At 40.6% G+C, this 19,999-nt stretch overlaps 1 protein-coding gene across 8 annotated transcripts in view; it reads left to right on the top strand.

Moving 5' to 3' along the window:
- Positions 1–1,943: 1,943 nt before the first annotated feature.
- The window catches only part of AUH (AU RNA binding methylglutaconyl-CoA hydratase), a 182,609-nt gene continuing 164,553 nt past the window's right edge, over positions 1,944–19,999 (top strand). For 7 of the 8 annotated variants that reach the window (XM_032427615.1, XM_032427613.1, XM_032427610.1 and 4 more), the window contains exons 1-3: positions 1,944–2,235; positions 9,517–9,584; positions 9,707–9,794. In XM_032427615.1, the coding sequence (XP_032283506.1) occupies positions 1,971–2,235; positions 9,517–9,584; positions 9,707–9,794 (421 nt within the window). In that variant the 5' untranslated portion in view covers positions 1,944–1,970. Of the gene's footprint in view, positions 2,236–2,290; positions 2,496–9,516; positions 9,585–9,706; positions 9,795–19,999 lie in introns of those variants that run through there. The other variant, XM_032427617.1, reaches the window with a different exon arrangement.

Genomic DNA, 19,999 nt, shown 5'->3' with positions numbered 1-19,999 from the left:
ATTTTTCTGACATTCTTTGTTTTTTTGATGGTCCCTGAACAAATTTCTGAACATCTCTCTTCTGACCCTATTAAAAACTTAGTATAGAATGTGTACTATCGGTAATTTAGAAGTTTTCATAAACAGTTGAATGTATTTTCAAACTTACATCATGTCCATTTCATTTAAAAATTTTTTTGAGTATAGTTGACACACAATGTTACATTAGTTTCAGCTGTGCAACATGATGATTCACCTTCTCTATACCTTATGCCCCGCCTACCACAAGTGTAGCTACTGTCTGTCACCACATAACCCTATTACAGTACCATTAACTATATTCCCTGTGCTATGAGGTTGTGGCCATTTAGTTGTATCACATTCCTGGCTCTACAATAAAACCTTGTAGATTATCACTATAACTGGATTCAATTACTGTGGCACAAGATGGGTTACATAGCTCTTCAAAGCAACCAAACAGTATTTCTTATCTACTTGCTTCTTTCTTTAATGATATTTTATTAAGAGTCACAGCACTCAATTCAAAAAATTTTTATCTTTTAGGAAATGTTATACTAGTTTCAGGTATAAAGCATAGTTATTTGGTAATTATATGAATCACGAAAGCTCACCACAATAAGTGTAGTTACTATCTGTAGCTATACAATGTTACTACATTATTGACTATCTTCCCTGTGCTGTACTTCTTATGATTTATTGATTTTACAACCGAAAGTTTGTATAAAGTTATATTATTTTAAATAACACTGTGTCAGGTGTTCTGGAACTCCTGTATTTAAATTTATAATCTGTTGATGAGCCAACATAAAGATAGCAAAACAATTAGCAACTAATAAAAGTGAACAATAATTAGTTGCGATAATTGCAACAGTTGAGCTATGACCAAAATTCTTGTTTCCTAGCATCAAACTGAACATGAGTGTCAGAAAAGGGGAAGCAAAGTTTTTCCTTGGCCTAAACTTCAAGAGAAATTTCACAAGTGGCTCTTTACAGAAGACCGAATAAAAGCGCCCTCAACAACATTCCCACAACAGACGCACTCACGGGACCCAACTGGCTTTTTCTTTCCACTTTGGACAGAGCTGAGGGTATAATATTGAAGAAAGTTTTGCTTAGGATCCAAAAATGTGGTGGATGTACAGCAGAAATTTGCGTGGCAGTGGGAGTATGCTCAAAGCAGCATACTTTTCAAACAGGATCCCTAAGCGCACCTTTTGTCGGCTGAGATGTGATAAAAACTAGATAGAACATTTCAGACTGCTTTGATGAACACCTATCCACTAAGTTGACATTCTGCGTTTGTGGCTGAGGGAGGAGCCATATGCTCTCAATGCCACCTCAGCATAGGGTTTGGCTGAGCCCATTCTGTCAAGAGGGTGCCTTACCAGGACTCTGGACTCGGGGAAGGCCACTGCACCTGCTTGAGGCGGTGGGCTGAGGTCCGCTGCTGCAATGGCTGTTCTCACCCCCTTCCTGAACTCCGCACAGCAAGCACTGCGCATGTTCACAGACACGTGTAACGGATAACTCGTGGCTCTTAGATGCACGGATAAACGGGAGTCCCGCGCAGAGCTGCTACCTAGCCAGTCAAACCTGAGGCCAAACATGTCAGCTCACCTTTGCAGCTAACATAGGACCCCAGTGCGTATCCTAGGGAGAGCGGGGGGTTCTTATAGAACATATTCCCCTAAACCATTCCACAGCCTGGGAAAGCTACTTCCTCCTGCCTCTGCTGGACGAGCCTCTAACCCGCGCGCCAGGCAGGGGAGGCCGGGGCAAGTGGCCCCGGGAACACCCCGTCACAGGGCCTGGGCGGGGCGACACGGCGAGGGGCGGGGTCTGGGGCGGGGCCCGGTGCCAGAGGGCGGCTCCGGGGGCGGGGCGTGGGCGTGCCCGGCGGCGTGCGCGCGGTAGCGTGCGCGCGGCGGGGGCGGGGCAGCAGCCGCAGGCCCACGCCGTAAACAGACAATATGGCGGCGGCGGCGGTGGTGGCCGTGCCTGGGACCTTGGGCACCTTGCAGGCCGGCCGCGCTCGCTTGGTGGCCGCTTGCTGTGCGCGGCTTCGCCCCGGGTGGAGGCTGCCCGGTTCCTTAATGGGCCCGCGGGTCGCCCCGGCGATATGGGCCCGGGGCTGGGCGCCCGCGGTCGGGGGCTCGGCCCCGCGGAGGGGCTACAGCTCTGAAGTGAAGACGGAGGACGAGCTGCGGGTGCGGTACCTGGAGGAGGAGAACCGAGGTGAGGGGCGCGGCGCTGGCAGCCGCGGGTCCTGGGAAGGGGTCGCAAGGTCAAGTGTCTGGGCTGACGTCAGTGTCCGCTGAGCGGCCCGGGTCGAGACCCCTCCCCTCCCCCACCCCAGCCTTGCACCCTGGTGGTGCTTGCGGTGCCTAAAGGTGTACTCTGGAGCAGCTTACCTGTAGAAGTGGCCCCACTCAGCGCCGAAGACAGAAATGCAGCTCACGCCCTCATCCCTAGACGAGCCAAGGTCAATAAACCGGGTGTGTGATATTTGCTTCCAGGTTTTGTGCTTGTTCTGAATTGCTTTCTGTCAACTCAAATATCGGGGTTTGGGGGGTGGGTGGGTGGAGTTTCAGAAGCTGCAGTGAGAATGCACTTCGTTCTGAAGAATCTCACACTTAAAGCAGTGCAGCCGCAACAATTTCTCCTCTTGTTTATTTTAGAAAGTTAAAGTTAGTTTGGGGGACTGAATTCCAATTCACTGAAACCATTTTTTGAGCTTGTTTTTGTCTTCCGGGTACCGCGCTAAGCTCTTGGGGACCCTTGTGGGTGATAAGGCTCTTGCCCTTGAGCTACCTGCGGTGGAGGAGACAGATGCATTGGCAATACAATACCTCGGGGGGAAGGGGAAGGGCTGTGGAGGCGGGAACTGCCTACCGGAGGTGTTAGTGTTGGAGCCCAGTTCCTTTCACTTGCCCACTTGGGTCGGGAAAGGTAGAATAGCAGTTTGCCAGAGGACCGGTCATTTAATTTGGACACGTAGTTACTGAGCACCTGTCATCCGTTAAGCAGAAGGGCAAAAGAAGTTAAGTCACGATTGCTGTCTTTAAGCATCTTCTAACAGTGAGGAAGATACTGCTGGCAAAAAGGCTCTGCTAACTTTGAAGGCTTGGTGAGAGGGAAGGGCTGTAATACCCCCAGAGACCTACCATCAGTTATATTTGGGGAGATTGGAGGACTTGAGAGGGGTATTCTGAGGGTCGGGTTAGGGTTTGGCCGGATGAAATCGGTTCCCAGGCATTCCTTACCAGGCAGTCGAATTTGGGAATAGTGAGCGTTCTTAGGCAAACTGCCTCTGTGCCTCAACTTTAGTGTGTGTGTAATAGGAAAAATAATACCAGCATTGTAGGGCTTCTGTGAAGATTAGATGAGAATGTCAATACAAATTGCCCACTAAGTATCTAGCTCATAATGGATGCTCCTAGTGGAGTATGAGGAGTTATTTCATTTGTTATTTAAATGTTTATTACACCAGACAGAGCAGAGCATGGTCAAAGGTGTGGAATCTGAAGGTGTTGTGTTTTTGGGAAATACTGTAGGGCATGTGTGCTGCACTGTGACATGACAGGCAGAGTATTGAGAAATTCAGCTGGAAAGTAGATTTGGGACTGGAGCGATTAGAGCCTTTTTGGGTAAGCTTAGTCTTACTGGGATTTCAGCTATATTCGGTGTCCCTGCAGTACATTAGATACAGAGATTGCGGGTGCAGTGAGTAATATGCACCATATTCTGTATTTTTTGTCTTTATGACTTAAATGAATGCAAATTGCAAGTAAAATTTCACAAAACATCTGGATAGTCCTTAAGTTAGGATCCAAATGGATCAAAGAGAAGAAATTAGAGCATACAGAACAATTCAATAAATTCAGATGTTTACAGTTACCTTGAAATGTAAAAATCCACTATTAGGAAGTCATGGTTTCTTAAGAAAGTTGATTCAGCTTCCTTTCAGTGACGGCTTAGGCTTGGCTAACTTATAAATGCTTTGGTTTACTAGGGAACCAGCAATAAGCAGTGCAAAGAAAAACATGAGGTTAAGAAATCTGCAGGTAAAGGAGTCTCCCTGATGCTTTTGCTTCCATTGAGGCCAGTCCAAAATTTGAGGGTCTCAGCAGCCCGCTAGGAATAAGAGAATGAGAGGCGGGGTCAGAGGAGCCCCAAACTGCTGTATACCCTGGGGGCCTCTTTAGGCTGCTGGAGGTGAGTAAGTGCAGAATACATTAGCACTCATCTGTTGCTTGGGTTCCATATTTGTAATTTGTTGAGGAGGCGCAGTTGTAGGACCAGGTTTCTATAGCAGTTATTTCTTGCTTTGTTGTCTGATCTGCTTGGGGTTTTAGAGTAGCAGTCCTTGCCGTGGTTCACCAGGGTCTCTCCTTCATAGGTTGGCTGCTCACCAGTCGTTCTCCTTCCCAGTTTATTGTTCGCACTTGTCTTGGGGTTACCTTTTTTCAAGGCCAAGAATGACTGCTCTGTTCAGTTAGAAACTTCTAGTGGCTCCCAGTTGCCTGCAGGCCTAGTCTCCAGTCTCCCCTCCGCTGTGTCTGAGCTTGGCCTTTGCTGCTCTTTTGTTCGTGCTTTTGCATGCACCTCCCAGAATGGAATGACTTCTCTCTTCTCCTTACCAAACTTCTCCCTGTTTGGCAAGCTTCTGCTCATAATTGTGACCCACTTCAAAGATCACCTTTGTGAACCGTGTTGGAAAAACTGCTGGCAGAAATAGAGCAAGTGGATCATGCAAGTCATTCTTGATACCTGCTCCTTGCTTACAGTTTACATCCAGATTATCAAGACTTCCTGAATGTCTCTGAAATCTTTTCACTTCCCTCTGTGTTCTTTACCAAAACTGCTCTTGTCCAAGCCAGCACCATCTCCCAAGGGGACTGTCCCTGGGGTCTGCCAGCTGGTCTTCTGACATCTGCTTGCTTTCGTTTTTAGTAGATTGATTTCTTTCATATATTTTTCTCATGTTTTTATTTTTATTTATTTACTTTTCTCATGTTTTTAACATATTTTCATACATTTTATGGCATGGGAATTATATTTATAAAAATATGTATTAAAGTGTGTGTGTGTGTATATGTATATTTAAGCTTTTATTTATTTATATGAGAGAGGGAGAGAGGGAGAGAGTGTGTACTAGAGAGAGTGCTAGCAGGGGAGAGGGGGTGGGAGAGGGACAAGCAGACTCCCAGCTGAAGACCCCGGGATCAGGACCTGAGCTGAAGTCAGATGCTTAACCGACTGAGCCACCCAGGTGCCCCAAGATGTATATATTTCTAAATCTTTATTGATCTATAATTCACATACCATAAAATTCAAAATGTACAATTGATTTTAGTATATATAGAGAGTTGTGCCACCATTACCACAATCCAACTTTGGAACATTTTTACCAATCCAGAAAGAAACCCTGTTTTCTTTAGTCATGACTCCGCATTCTCACACTCCCCTCCCCGCAAAATTGGGCCCATGTATCTGTTTTCTGTCTCAGTAGCTTTGTCTGTGTTGGACATTGCATTTGAAGAAATCACAGATGTGGTCTTCCGTGGCTTTTTTCACTCAGCATTATATTTGCAGGGTCCATCCTTGCTGTAGCATGTGTCGGTACTCCATTCCTTTTTATTGTTGGATAACATTCCCATGTTTGGATAGATCAGGACACGTTTTGTTTATTCATCATTCATACACATTTAGGTTGTTTCCACTTTTTGGATATTGTGAACAATGTTGCTTAGAGCATTCATGGGAATTTTTGTGGACATTTCTTTTCACTTCCATTTAGTGGAATTGTTGGGTTACATGATAATTCTATGATTAACATTTTGAGGAGCTACCAAACTTTTCCAGAGTGGCTGCAGCATTTTACATTCCCTCCAGCGAGGTATGAGAGCTCCATTTCTGTACATCCTGACCGATACTTGTTATTGTTTGTGTTTTTGATTCTAGCCATCCTGGTGCCTGTAAAGTGTTTTCTCCTTGTGGCTTTGTTTTGGAACTTCCTAATGGTTAATGATGCAGCGTATCTTTTCATGTGTTTATTGGCCATGTGTGTATCTTCTTTAGAGAAATGTCTTCTCAAAGCCTTTGCCCATTTTTTAACTGGGTTTGTCTTTTTATTGTTGAATTGTAAGAGATTTTTAATATATTCTGGATACAAGTCCCTTATCAGATACATGATTTGCAAAACAATTTCCCACAATTTTGTGGGTTATGTTTTCAGGTTTTTAATGGTGTATTTTGAAGAACCCAAGTCTGTATGTGGTTTATTGGAGATACTCTATTACTGGTTTTTAGTACTTTGTGTGTTACATGTTATTTTTTAGTAAGAATAATTAAATTATTCAAGTTTGCAGAATTTCTAAAGTAAAAATATTATATATGCACATGGTAAGATTAAACAAAAAAAGCACCGTGGAAGGGTGCCACCCTTTCATTTTCAGGCCCTGCCATCAAAGGTCAACACTTTAAACATCTCTTGAGTTCTTGCTGTGAATGGTAATTTTACTCACTGTTCTTATTTTTTATTCCACTGTATGGATATACCACATTTTGTTTCTACTTTTTGGATATTATGAATAATGCTGCTTAACACTGTGTACAATTATTTGTTTGAACATATGTGTTCATTTCTCTTGGGTAGATACATAGGAGTAGAATCAGTGGGGTGATTTTATGTTTAGTTTTTGGAAGAACCACCAAACTGGTTTCCACAGCAGCTGCACCATTTTAACATCTTCAGCAGTGCCCAAGGGTTCCTGTTTCCCCCCTGCTCGCCAACGCTTGTTTCCATTTGTTGTTCATTATAGCTGTCCTCCTGGCTGTGAGGTGATGCCTCGTGGTGGTGTTGATTGGCGTTGCCCTAATAACAAATGATGTTGAGCATCATTTCATGTGCTTATTGGCCATTTGTATATCTCCTTTGGAGAAATACCTGTTTAAACCTTTTGCCCATTTTTCATTCTGGTCGTTTGTTTTTTTGTTGTGGGTAGTAAAAATTCTTCTATAATCTGGATATTAATCCTGTGGCAGATGTATGATTTGCAAATATTTTCTATTCTGTGAGGTGTTTTTTTTTTTACTTGATAGTTTTGATGAATTATGGTTTGTTTTTTCTTTTGTTGCTTGTGCTTTTGTTGTCATATTTAAGACACTGTTGCCTAATCCAAGGTCGTGAAGATTTGTACCTATTTCCTTCTGAGAGAGTTATAGTTTCAGGTCTCATAGTGTGTCTAAGATCCATTTTGAGATAATTTTTATACATGGTGTGAGGAGAGGGTCCAATTTCATTCTTTGATGGTTAATCTCTAGTTGTCCCATCACTATTTGTTGAAAAGACTATTCTTTTAGCACTGAATGGTCTCAGTATCTTTTTTGAAAACCAGTTGACCATAAGTGTAGGTGATTATTTCTGGACTCTCAGTTCCGTTGATCTGTATGTCTCTCTTTACGCCAGTACCACACTGTTTTTACTGTAGCTTTGTAGTAAGTTTTGAAATCAGGAAGTGTCTTGATTAAGTCCTTCAACTAAGACTTCCAACTTTCTTTTTCAAGATTGTTTTGACTACTTGGTGTTCCTTACAATTCCATTTGATTAGTTTTGTATATTTTTTCAGAATTATTGATAAATATAAAAATTCAGAGATGTAGGGAAGGAAGTGTAGGTCACATACATAATTGGAAAGAAAATGTAGTAGTTGTCAAGTTTTTAAAATTCTGAAGGTTTTAATATTTATATCTGTCCCTAATTCTATGTGTGTAATTTTGTATTCTTTTACTTACAAGGGCTCCCTAGATTTTGTAAGCTTCAGGCCTACAAACCCTGGATTCCACCTTGTGACAGTTTCAAGATGTTTCTTTACATTTTCCCAATGTCTTGTAAGACGTTTTTCATCTCACTGATATCTGCTCTTGTGAACAAATAGGTATTAGTGTTTTGGCTGGGCGGTTAATAGAGACAGTATATTTTTGAGGAGTATCTGTTAAAATTAAGAATGCACATTCTGGGGGTGCCTGTTCAATAGGATAAAAATAGTGCCTTCCTCTTGGGTTGCTGTGAGGGTCACACGTCTTAATGAACACAAAGCGCTGGGAACCGAGTCCAGCACGTACTACAGCACTTAATTAGTGACAGCGCTGTCCTTAAGGGTTTAATGTAGATCCTGCCCTAGATACCAGTTCTTTTTTTTTTTTAATACTTATTTACTTATTTTTTAAAAGATTTTATTTATTTATCTGAGATAGCGCGAGAGTGAGCGAGAGAGCACAAGCTAGGGGAGCAGCAGAGGGAGAGGGAGAAGCAGGATCTCCATTGAGCAGGGACTTCTATGCGGGACTCGATCCCAGGACCCTGGGATCATGACCTGAGCTGAAGGCAGATGCTTAACCCACTGAGCCATCCAGGCGCCCCTAGATACCGGTTCTTCATGATTTTCTCCGTGCTGAGATCGTTTGGAATTCTTGAAAATTTATTTTGTGAGCTGAAGTTTATCTTTGTACTTTCTTTGAAAAATAGGTTTGCAGTTTCTTGCATAGAGACAGCATGTGTACATTTTGTTGTCTTCAGTTTAACTCATTTACAATAAAGATCGTACCCACTCCCACCCCCAAGGTGGTGGAAGGCATTTCCCTACACTGAGAAAAGTTGTGCTTACTCAGGGGACAAGCAAGGTCAAGTACAGGTCATATAGGGCTTTGAATATCACGCTAAGGTCTTTGAATGCAAATGTTTTGGAGACAAAGGATTTTAAAGAGGGGTGGATTCTGTGCATAATTGTTTTGGAAAATTGATCATCGGACTGAAGCACTTGGAATGGGATGGTGGGTTCCTGATAGAATTAGAGAAGTTAGGAAGGAGAGCTGGGCTTCATGGGAGAAGGAATGAACTTTGCTTTTATAGATCGAGGTTGAATTACTTGTTGGACTCTGTCTAAATGGAAGTGCCTTCAGGTTAAGTATGTGGAACAGAGTCAGCAGAGAAATTTGGGATGGAAATACTGAGAACTATGTAGTATGACAAAAAGAGTAAATGTGATGCTAACTCCTGGTACATTAGCAAAAAAGCTGGTCCCACAAGTCTTGTCTGTGACAAGGATTTGCTAGCTATTACTTCTGTACATACTTGAAGATGATGAAACCACATTTTTTTCACTAATAAGTACATTTAGTAAAATGTGCCAGTTTACCTTGGTGGTGCTTAAGAAGAGATAAAGTGAAAGGGACAGGATGTTAATTAAGTTCTTTTCTAATAAGCAGAAGAAAAGAGGTGCATATTAAGTACTAGATTGATCTTATATATTACATATACCACATTGTTTAAAAATACGCTTATCTTGAAAAGGAGGGTAAACATGAAAATAAGGACAAAGCTCTTGGCGTGAACCTCAAGGAAGGGGCAGATTTCCTAAGTCCCAAGTTACCTAGCTGTGTGTGCAGGACTTGTACCCTGAATACTCACTAACTCAGACGCTCGTGCTGTTTCCTTTTTTTTTTTTCCACTAGGAATTGTGGTGCTTGGAATAAACAGAGCTTATGCCAAAAATTCATTCAGTAAAAATCTGATAAAAATGGTGAGTATAAAGATTAAGCTGTTTGTTTCTAATACTAAGATACAGTGTTGACATCAATCTGAAAGTGATTTTTCCTTGTTTTTATTTTTTTTTTTCTGCTTGCCCTCCCTGTATCTGTTTAGCTCTCAAAAGCTGTGGATGCTTTAAAATCTGATAAGAAAGTGCGGACCATAATAGTCAGGAGTGAAGTCCCAGGGATATTCTGTGCTGGTATGTAAATAAATTTTATTATGACATTGAACTGTAGTCTAAGTTTTCCTCAGTGATAGTCTATTTTCCATTATAAAGTGTTCTGTGATTTGAATTCTATTACCAACATTTTCTTTGTCTGTTTTTTACTGTTTTACAAGAGAAAAAAATGCTTTGTATTAAGGAACTTTCTGTTGATTGTTTTGGAAGTTGGAAAAATAATTTGAGCCACTAAAATATTTGTAATGCATGTATGATATTCATGACAGATCAGCTGGGAAGGAAAAGTTGAGACTCCTACCTATAACAGTGTGCTCTGTATTTATTTGTTGATCAAAAAATACTTTCATTGACTAGCAGTAGCTACCCCAGTAAAAAGTGTTAAGTACAGACATTTGCTTTGGAGATTGTTTGTAGTAGCGCCTACTTAAGTACGTGTCCATGGATTGTATTTTTAAATTGGCATCTACAGCAGCGAAAATTAGGATTTTTCCCCCTGATTATACTGTATTACCAAAAGCTAAAGATTAAGTTATCTTGCATTTTCCTTTTGTAATTGTTTCGATACCAGGAGATTGAATGAATCTGTTTCAACTAGTAAAATAGGAAAACAAGGAAAAAATGCAGATGAGGAAGGTATATGCTGATAACATAGCAGTATCATTGTCATTTAGAAATGAAAGTAGAAGTTGGCTGAAGCATAAACAATTTTTTTTCAGTAAAAATATAAATGAGGTAATCCCCTTCAGGCAATTAGACATTTGAGGGAACAACATATAGTATTTTATTCATTAAACAAGTATCTGTTAAACCTTTAGAGTAAACCCCGAACAATGCCGAGAAGGACAAAGTGTGTAGAGTGTCTTTGTTGTGGGCGATAGGCTTCAGTTTTGTTCTCAAGAGCCCTCAGTCAGTCAGGGTTCAGCCTCTGTGGTTTCCACCATAAAGTACTGCAGAATTTTGTGGTATTTAGGAAACACTCAGTGTCAATGAGTTATATTTTGGCTTTCAGTGTACTGTAGCATGCCTGAAAAGATTAGTTTTAGCTCCGGTTGGGTAATCCGAGAGAGTGGGATTATCATCCTCAGGTGCCGGGGGAAGGCCTTTGGCATCCTGCCCCCGCTTCTGCCTGAGCCCCAGGCAGGGCAGGCCGCCAGCCTGCTGGGCTGTCGGAGGCCGGGAGGGCCGGCGGAGTGCGGCGCCCTGAGTCAGTCAGCGATGGCCGGTAACAGTTTTCATACGGGCTTTACGTACATTTTCATTTTTTCTTAAGCAGTATGGAGAACTTACATGGAGAGAATTAGGATCCTTGTTATCTGACTTCAGGACCAGGTGAAGACGTCTCCAGGTGACTGAGTCCAGCACGTGACCGATGGCCTCGGAGGGCTGCTCAGGGACTTGTTGGGAAGAAAAACGTAGAGCAGTTAGGGGGCCTTTGAGGAAGGCCCAGGGACCTGGATCTTTGAGGAATGGCAGTGATAACGTGCTTCAGAATTCACTGTTGCCGAGGCTCCCAGCACAACTGTCTTCTGCTGGTTGACTATGACGCTGTAGTTCTGTGGAGGTTTTATTTCACCTGCTCCTCTGCTGCCCATTTGTTCTGCATCTCCACCTTACTAGTACCCTGAAAAAGGCTTTAATGCTTTACAACAGTTTACAACTCTTTTATTATAGGTTGCCTTTTTGGGGACATATTAAGTAATATACCAAATGTTTTTTACCAGATGAACATGTTGGCCTCGAATACTGTTTTTTCGAGGGTTCATCAAATTTATTTCCTTTGTTGTATGTGCTTTGTAACTTCTGCATGATCAGGATAATCTTCTGCTGTATGTTTTAACTCATGAGATTTGTTACTGTATTTTGTTAAAAAAAATCAGTGTTTGAATTATAGAAAAATTGGGGCAAATCATTTATGTTAGTAACTCAGTGTATATAATGGAACCATTCTTTCAAATTTCTCTGAAAGGTTTTTTTTTTTTCTTACATATATTTGAAAGAGGCAGTTTGGTGGGTCTGTCATTATTAGTGTGTACACATTAATTATAAGTCCAATTAATAAAATCTCTTTGCAGAGTTAAAATGAACGCTTATTTATACCATTATAGAAATCTGAATTTAGTCAGGCCTCATTATTGTTGAAGAATACAGACTTTCACATAATTAGAGCTTTAATTTCTACTAAAGTAGTAATGTTCTGAAGTAGTAATATTCAAAAACAGTGTCCTCATTTACTGGTTAATTTCTTAGTTCCCCCAGCCCCCTCAAGTTACTCCTTTTACCTCTTCCCTTTCTGCCCCACAAAGGTTCCTCTTCTCCATCCATCTGTATTCCAGTGACACCTTGTTTGTTTCCTGAAACTTAAAGCTTGTAAAGTGGTCTTGCCTCAGATTTCTTGAGGATGGGAACTTCTTTTTTTCTTCTTTAAAAGTCATCTTTTGTATTCTGGGAACACAGCCCAAACAGGGACTCAGCATGCAGTTGCTGAAATTAATCAGCCTGTAAACTGCTGTGATTCAGGGACTGTTGGGGTGTGTTCCGCAGCTTCTCTCAGTTGTCTCAGACCGCCTTCCTGTTCACTGGTAGGGTCGCTGGCTCCTGACTTTGGTTCATTCTTTTTACGTCCTTTTTCTAATATTCCAGAAAGCAGATGATGAAGCACTATTAAAGTGATCCCTAGTGTGTTGAAGGTTGGACTGAGTGATTTCTGACTTCCCCTTTTAAGTATACTATTTAAAATCGATAACCATATTTCACTTACACTTAAATTTTTAAAATCAAATTTTATTTTTTAGAAAATCAGTGCTAGATCAAAATGTATACAAAATGTATAACATGTATACAAAGAGAGAAGTCCTGCTTCTACCCTTCTGCTCATTCTTCTAATAAAAGTAGAAATTTTTATTAGATTCTTTTTTTATCCTTCCAGTATTTCATTATACAGATGCATACAAATATGCACACTGATACACGGAGGCACGCAGTCAGACGTGAAGGGACTGAGTGATAAGATGGAGAGGACGGCATGTGCTGGTTTGGTCATGAGGGAAGCAGGTGCTGAGAGAGAGGGCTGCGTGTGGTGTTAGGGCCTAGACGAGGGCTGTGTGCTCCCCAGTAAGACCAGGGGTTCCGAGTATTACTCTCTTGTCCCGGTCTCCACACTTTCTGTGAGATAATTATCTTACAGTAATAAATTATAGTAACCAATTATCTACAAAGTAAATAGTTTTGGAAAAAAATCACCAGGTACCTAGAATTGTGACATTGACCGAGTTTCTCAATTACTGTTACAGCATGTGAGAGGAAAATCTTTAAAAAGACGTTATAGAACCATTCATATGCTTTCATTTTACAGAATCCCTGTGAGGTTATGGGCCTGGTTAAAGGGGGTCACTTAGCTGGAACTACTTCTCATGACTCCTAGAGCAGAATGTTTTGTTTTGTTTCTTAACTGTACCATGATTTCTAACCTTTTGGAGTACGAGGTCTCCTTTTTAAATTCTAAAAATTTCATGTACTTACACATCATAATTGATTGAGAAGATATGTAATGTCAAAATGCCACTCTGGGTATAGCATTGTATTTAAGTGAATTTTCTGTTAATTAACAATGGTATCTAGCTACAGAAAAAAAACCCCATAATTATCATGGGTGTACATAGTGTTTCCTGTACATAGATGTTTTCAGACACCATGCCATGCCCTAGGCATGACTCCAGGTTGGGAATCACTGCAGTGTACTCTTTCTTGTAGGTCAGACACTGTTCTGGGCTCATGGCCTGCCTGGGTTTCTCTTGGAGTACTAAGACGTGTCGTCTTCCGAGTCACAGCTCATCGTGACACGCTGGCCAAAATGTGTGCTGTCTTCCCTGCTTAGTCTACATGTTATTTATTCATTTAAAACTTTTATCTTGTTTCTTACACACATATAGACACACTCACCTCCAAACACAAAGGAAAGCTGAAATAATTCTACTTCACAGTTTTAATATAGTGTCTGTAATGAAATTATGAAAAAGTTCTTTTGTCTGGGTTACTGAAGTCCATGTAAATGTGTAACCCTATTTGTTTACTTTTGTTCTTCTAGTGTTCCAATACTAAGTAGCAAAGGACATAATGTATTGTTTTTACCATCAAATTTTTGAAATGAAAGTTTATGAGAAATTACTGAGAATAAGGATTTTTTTCCTTTGAAGTTACTAAAATAGATTATAAACAATTCTTGGTAATTGATTCTTGTATGTAGAACTCTAAATTGAGTGTTTCACCGAATTATACATAATAGTGTGGGGTTTTTTTTGAAAGTAAATGTAGTTTTGCTTCTGCTTTTGAATTCTAGTAAATTATGATTTCACTAAAAACTTCTCACTAACATTTTCAACATGCTTTATTGAATGTTGTGTGTAGTGTTCAAATGGAGATAGATGTCATGACACAGATACCTGGGGCTGCTGACTGACGACGTGTTCTATTCAGTCTTATTTCAGAATCTCAGGTTATGTTGTATTTATGTATTTGAATGTTAATCCCTTAGGAAGTTTGATAAGTAAAGTGAAAGGAGAGATACCCACAAACTTGTAATAATTTAGCATAGGGTTCTTTTATTGTATATCATTTTTTTAAGATAATCTGTTTTATTGAAGTATGAATTACTTGAAATAAAATGTACCAATTCTAGGGGCACCCAAATGGCTCAGAGTGAGGAGCTTGCGATTCTTGATCTCAGGGTTGTGAATTTGAACCCCATGTTAGATGTAGAGATTATTTAGTAAAATAACACCTTAAAAAAAATGTACCAATTCTAAGTATAAAATTGCTGAGTGTTGACATTTAGATCATGATCACAGCAGTGATCTCTAGAGTGTGTTCATCACTTAAAAAGCTTTCTTGTGCTCATTTGTAGTCAATCCCTTCCCCTACTCCTCCCCTTAAACAGCTATTTCCTTGCTCTTACTATAGCTTTTCCTCTTCTAAAATGTCTTCTGGGACATCTGACTGGCTCAGTTGGAAGAGCATATGACTCTTGAGCTCGCAGTCATGAGTTTGAGCCACATGTTGGTGTAGATATTACTTAAATAAAACTTAAAAAAAAAAAAGATGTCTTCTAAATGGAATCCTACTATAGGTGGTCTGTTGTATTTGGCTTCTTTCACTTAGCATAATACTTTGAGGTTCACCGTGTTACGTGGTTCAGTAGTGTTTGATTGCTGAGTATTCGTTCCCCCTGCCTGAGCGGCTTTGCATTTATCTAATGCCTGGTGGTTTTGAGCATCTTTCCTGGTGCTTTTTAGTCACTTTTTTTTTTTTTTTTTTTTTTGGTGGTGAGGTGTTATTCAGGTCTTTTCACCATATTTTTATCAGATGTCTTCTTACTGAGTTATAGACTTCTTTACATATTCCTGGTATAAGGTCTTTCATCTGATAAGTGTTTTATAAGTATTTTATCCCATTCTATGACTAGCCTTTTTTTAACAGTTTGTTTTGATGAACGAAAGTTTTTATTTGAAGTTTTATTTATCCATTTGTATTCTTTTGTGGGGTTTGTACTTACTTTGTGAATTAAGAACTATTATCTTACTCCAGAGCATAGACTTTCTCAAACTATGTTGTCTTCTAGAAATTTTTTAGTTGTTATGTTTTACATTAAGACCTTCGATGCATTCTGACTTAATTTTTGTATATGTTGCAAGATGTGGATTTAGGTATTGTGGTATAATAAAATATGTATTTGGTCTTTGCCCCAGATTCCTGGCCCAGAACTCCTAAAACCCAGGGAATTTCCTGAGTGATAAGAGTGCCTTTTGTATACTAAAGAGTTGACTCAAGGCTGGGGTTCCAGGGGTCCTTAGATAGCTTTAGGGTGGGGACTGGTTGCCAGAAGAATCAGTCATGGGATTAAAGGGTTAGAACTTTCAGTCCCACTCCCCCAGTCTCTGAGGAGGGGAGAAGAGCTGGAGATTGAGTTCAGTCACCAAAGGATTTGGTGCCTATGTGATGAAAACTCTATAAAAACCCATAAACAGTGGGGAGTTTCTAGGTTGGTGAACACATCAGTATTTTGGGAAGGTGCTGTGCCCGGAGAAGGCATGGAAGCTCCATGTCCCCCCTCCCTCGTACCTTGCTCTATATATCTCTTCAATTTGGCTGTTCCTGCCTGAGTCTTACCCTTTTAATAAACTGGTAAATGTAAATACAGTGTTTTCCCAGGTTCTGTGAGTCATTCTAATGAATTATTGAAGCTGATGAGGAGTTTGTTGAAACCCTTGAGTTTATAGCTGGTCGGTTAGAAATGTGGGTGCCTCCTGGGGCTAGTGACTGGCATCTGAAGTGAAAGCAGGCTCATGGGCCCGAGCCTTTAATCTGTAGGGTCTGTGCTAACTTTGGGAGTTAGCATCAGGATTGGAATTAAATTGTTGGATGCCCTTTTGGTGTGGAATTGGAGAATTGGTGTGGAACCCTGTGTCCCTCCGCCTGCCCCCAATTGGTATCAGGAGTAGGATTTGCTAGATTGACTCACAGACTCAGGAAAGTGCTTTACTTACTATTACTGGTTTATTATAAAGGATAGAATCCAGGAACAGCCAAATGGTAGAGTGCCTAGGGCAAGAGTAGGGTGGAGGGTGAACACATGTGTTCAACAACCTGAAAGCTCCCTTGAACCTCATTGTTCATGGGTTTTTATGGAGGTTCTGTTACATAGCCATGATTGATTAAACATTGGCCTTTGGTGATTGAACTCAATCTCTGGCCCCATCCTGCCCCCAGAGGTTGAGCGGTGGGGCTGAAAATTCCAGCCCTCTATCCGTGGCTTGGTCTTTCTGGTGAGGAGCCTCTGTTCTGAAACGATTCAGAGGCCCTCCAAAGTCACCTCATTAGCATAAACTTAGGGATGGTTGAGAGGGGCTCGTTATGAATAAAAATAGAAAGCACTTCTATCAGGATAGTTCAAGGATTTTTAAAGCTCTGTGCCAGGATCCTGTGAAAAGGACAAATATATTTTGTATTATACCGTAAGTTTTTAAAAAAAAATTTTTTTGCATATGCATATCTAATTTTTCTAGCTCCATTTATTGAAAAGATTAACTTTTCCTCCATTGAATTATCTTAGGACTTTCTAAAAAATCAGTTGACCGTATATGTTGTTATACCCAGGCTGTCTATGCTGTTCAGTCTCAATTACTGTGTACACATCTTGGACATATTTAGTTAAATTTATTCCTAAGTATTTCATAATTTTTTGATGCTACTATAAATGGCATTTTCTAATTTGGACTTTTGATTTTCTATTGCTAGCATGTGGAAATACAATTGATTTTCATATATTGACCATATATCCTACATTATTATATTATTATACTATTATACCCTTATTAAACTCACTTTTTAGTTCTGGGAATCTTTTTTTTTTTTTGTAGATTCCTTGGGATTTTTCTTTGTAGGTAGTCATCTGTAGCCAGTTTTACTTCTTCCTTTTTAGTATGTTGGCCTTTTATTGTTTCTTATTATATCAGTTGGGATCTTCATTACAGTGTGGAACAAAGCTGATGAGAATGTCCATCCCAGCCTTCTCTCAGCAGAAGAGGGAAGGCATTCAGTCTTTCACCAATAAGTATACTGTTCGCTGTGGTTTTCTCAGAAATGTGTTTTTATTAGGTAGAAAAAGGTTCTATTCCTAGTTTGCTGAGGATTTTTTTTTATCACGAATAGGTGTTGAATTTTGTCAGATTTCTTTCTTTTGTGTCTCTTAAGATGATCATATCTTTTTTTTTTTTTCCCAGTCTCTTAAAAATGGTAATTATCAATTGATTTTCAGCTGTTAAGTAACCTTGTATTCCTGTAATGTAATTCCTGTATTCCTTCTTGGTCATGATGTGTTACTCTTTTTACATATTGCTAGATTTGATATGTTAACATTTGGTGGAGGGATTTTGCAGCTGTGTTCATGAGGGAAATTGAGGTGTAGTTATCTTGTAAGGTCTGTGTCTGGTTTTGGTGTCAGGGCATTGCCGGTCTCATGAAATGAATCGGAAGGTGTTCCAATTTTGTTTCTTCTGTTTTGCTGAAGAGGTTGTAAAGAATTGGTATTATTTCTTCTGTAGTTGTTTGGTAAAATTCACCAGCAAAGCCATCTGGGTCCAGTTTTCTCTGGGGGAAGATTTTTAACTGAATTTAATCTCTTTAGTAGATATAGGACTATTCAAGTTACCCATTTCTTCTTAAGTTTGGGTAATTTGTGTCTTTTAAGGAAACTATCTGTTTTATCTAAGTTTTCAAATTTATTGGCATAAAGTTCATAATCCCTTATCTTTTTAATATCAACTGAATTTCTAGAGATATCTTTCATTTTTGGTATTGATAATTTGTGTCTTTTTCTTAAATTCTGGTAAAACATTTATTACTTTTCTTGATCTTTTCAAAGAACTGGCTTTTGGTTGCATTGGTTCATTTTTTCTTTCCTCTGTTTGCTTTAGTATTTATTCGTTATTTTCTAGATTCTTAAGGTGGAAGCTTAGATCATTGATTTTAAACCTTTTTTCTTTCCTAATAGAAGCTTTTAATATTATAATTAATTTTAATTTTTTCATTTGGACATGCCAGAGATACCATTAAAAAGAACTCAGAGTACTCCTGGCCTTTCTGAGGAAGTAATAATTATTGGATGTTGCTAATTCATTTCTAACCCTATTTCCATTAAAAAAACTCCTCAAGTAAGGGGCGCCCGGGTGGCTCAGTCGGTTGAACCTCTGACTCTTGATTTTGGCTCGGGTAGTGTTCTCAGGGTTCTGGGATTGAGCCCTGTGTTGGGCTCTGCACTCAGTGGGGAGTCTGCTGGAGAGCGCTCTCTCTCCCTCTCCCCCTGCTCTCTCTTTCTCTCTCTCTAAAATAAATAAATCTTTAAAAAAATATTTCCTAAGTAAATATTTTATGCTCTATAGATATTATTTTCTTTTTAAGAAATAGGAAGTACATATTAGTGTAATCTGCAGATTTATCCCTGTGTCACCCTTGCCCCACTATAACATGTTCCCCTGCAAAGCAGCCCAGTTGATCAGCATGAAGGATCACCTCACTCCCCTACTTCGGCTAATCCTCAGAAATAAAGTGTGTGGTGGATGAATACTGGCCCCCCCAAACTTGTCCATATCCTAATCCCCAGAACCTATAACTATGTGACTTTATATGGCACAAGGGATGTCATACTTATTAAAGTATCTCGAGCTGGGGAGATTATCCTGGATTATTTGGTGGGCCCAGCATAAAGACAGGGTGTGTATAAAAGGAAGGCAGGAGGACTGGAATCTCGGAGGCGAGAGGACGATGGGAAGGACCTAGTGGTGTAGGGAAGTGGCCGCGAGCCAGGGCCTGTGGACAGCCCCAAGGAGTTGGGGAAGGCATGGCACCTGACCATCTCAGCAGCCTCCAGTTTATACTTCTGACCTAGAACTGGAGGCTGGTCCCACTAAGCTGGCACTGGTTTATAGGAGACTGATACCAAGTGTGTAAGGTCTTAGCGCTGTGGCCACCTCTCCTCTCCTGCCCTGTCTCCCACCTTCCTCCCCCCGCTGCTATCTGCTAGACCGAGCTCATTCTCCTCTCACACTCACTGTTCCCTTAGCTTGGGACGACCTCTGCACAAACGTTATCTCCTTAGAGAGCTGTTCCCTTGTCATTTTAGCCCTGCTCCCCTCACCCTCCCCGACAGTTTCCTATTTTAGCTTCTTCTTGGCACTTTTCAGTTCCGGAATTTATTTTTTTACTTGTGATTTTGTGATCAGTCTGCTTCTGCTTCTCCTGCAGATCTGCTGATTCCCTGGAATTAGGGCAGGGGCCCATTATCAGAACAGTGCCTGGACCATCCAAGGTACTGAACAAACAGTTCATGGGAGGAGGAATTGAAAGGTTTTGGTTGTTGAGGAAGTAACATTGGCAGCGTATTGTGGTTACATGAAGTAAGCTTGTACTTTGATACATTGCACGTGTAGGTGGCTTGTGGGTGAAGAAGAGTGACTTGTTCAAGTTCTGTCTCCTCATCCTCCCTTATTAAATGGACCCTTCTAAACTGCAGGCATGTCTCAGAGGAGCAGAGCTATGTCTTTTGGGGAGATGAGAGAATGGGCCCCTCCAGAGGTGGGCAGCTCAGCCGGAGGCGGCTGGCCTGGGCTCCTATCTCTCAAGGCCCCTCGCCAGGCCTCCAGTGAGGTCATGTTGCCTTCAGCAGGGAGGAG

The sequence above is a fragment of the Phoca vitulina genome, unplaced genomic scaffold, assembly GCF_004348235.1.
Source record: "Phoca vitulina isolate PV1807 unplaced genomic scaffold, GSC_HSeal_1.0 scaffold37, whole genome shotgun sequence".
NCBI classification, from domain to species: domain Eukaryota; kingdom Metazoa; phylum Chordata; class Mammalia; order Carnivora; family Phocidae; genus Phoca; species Phoca vitulina.
This window is presented reverse-complemented; position numbering and strand designations above follow the sequence as displayed.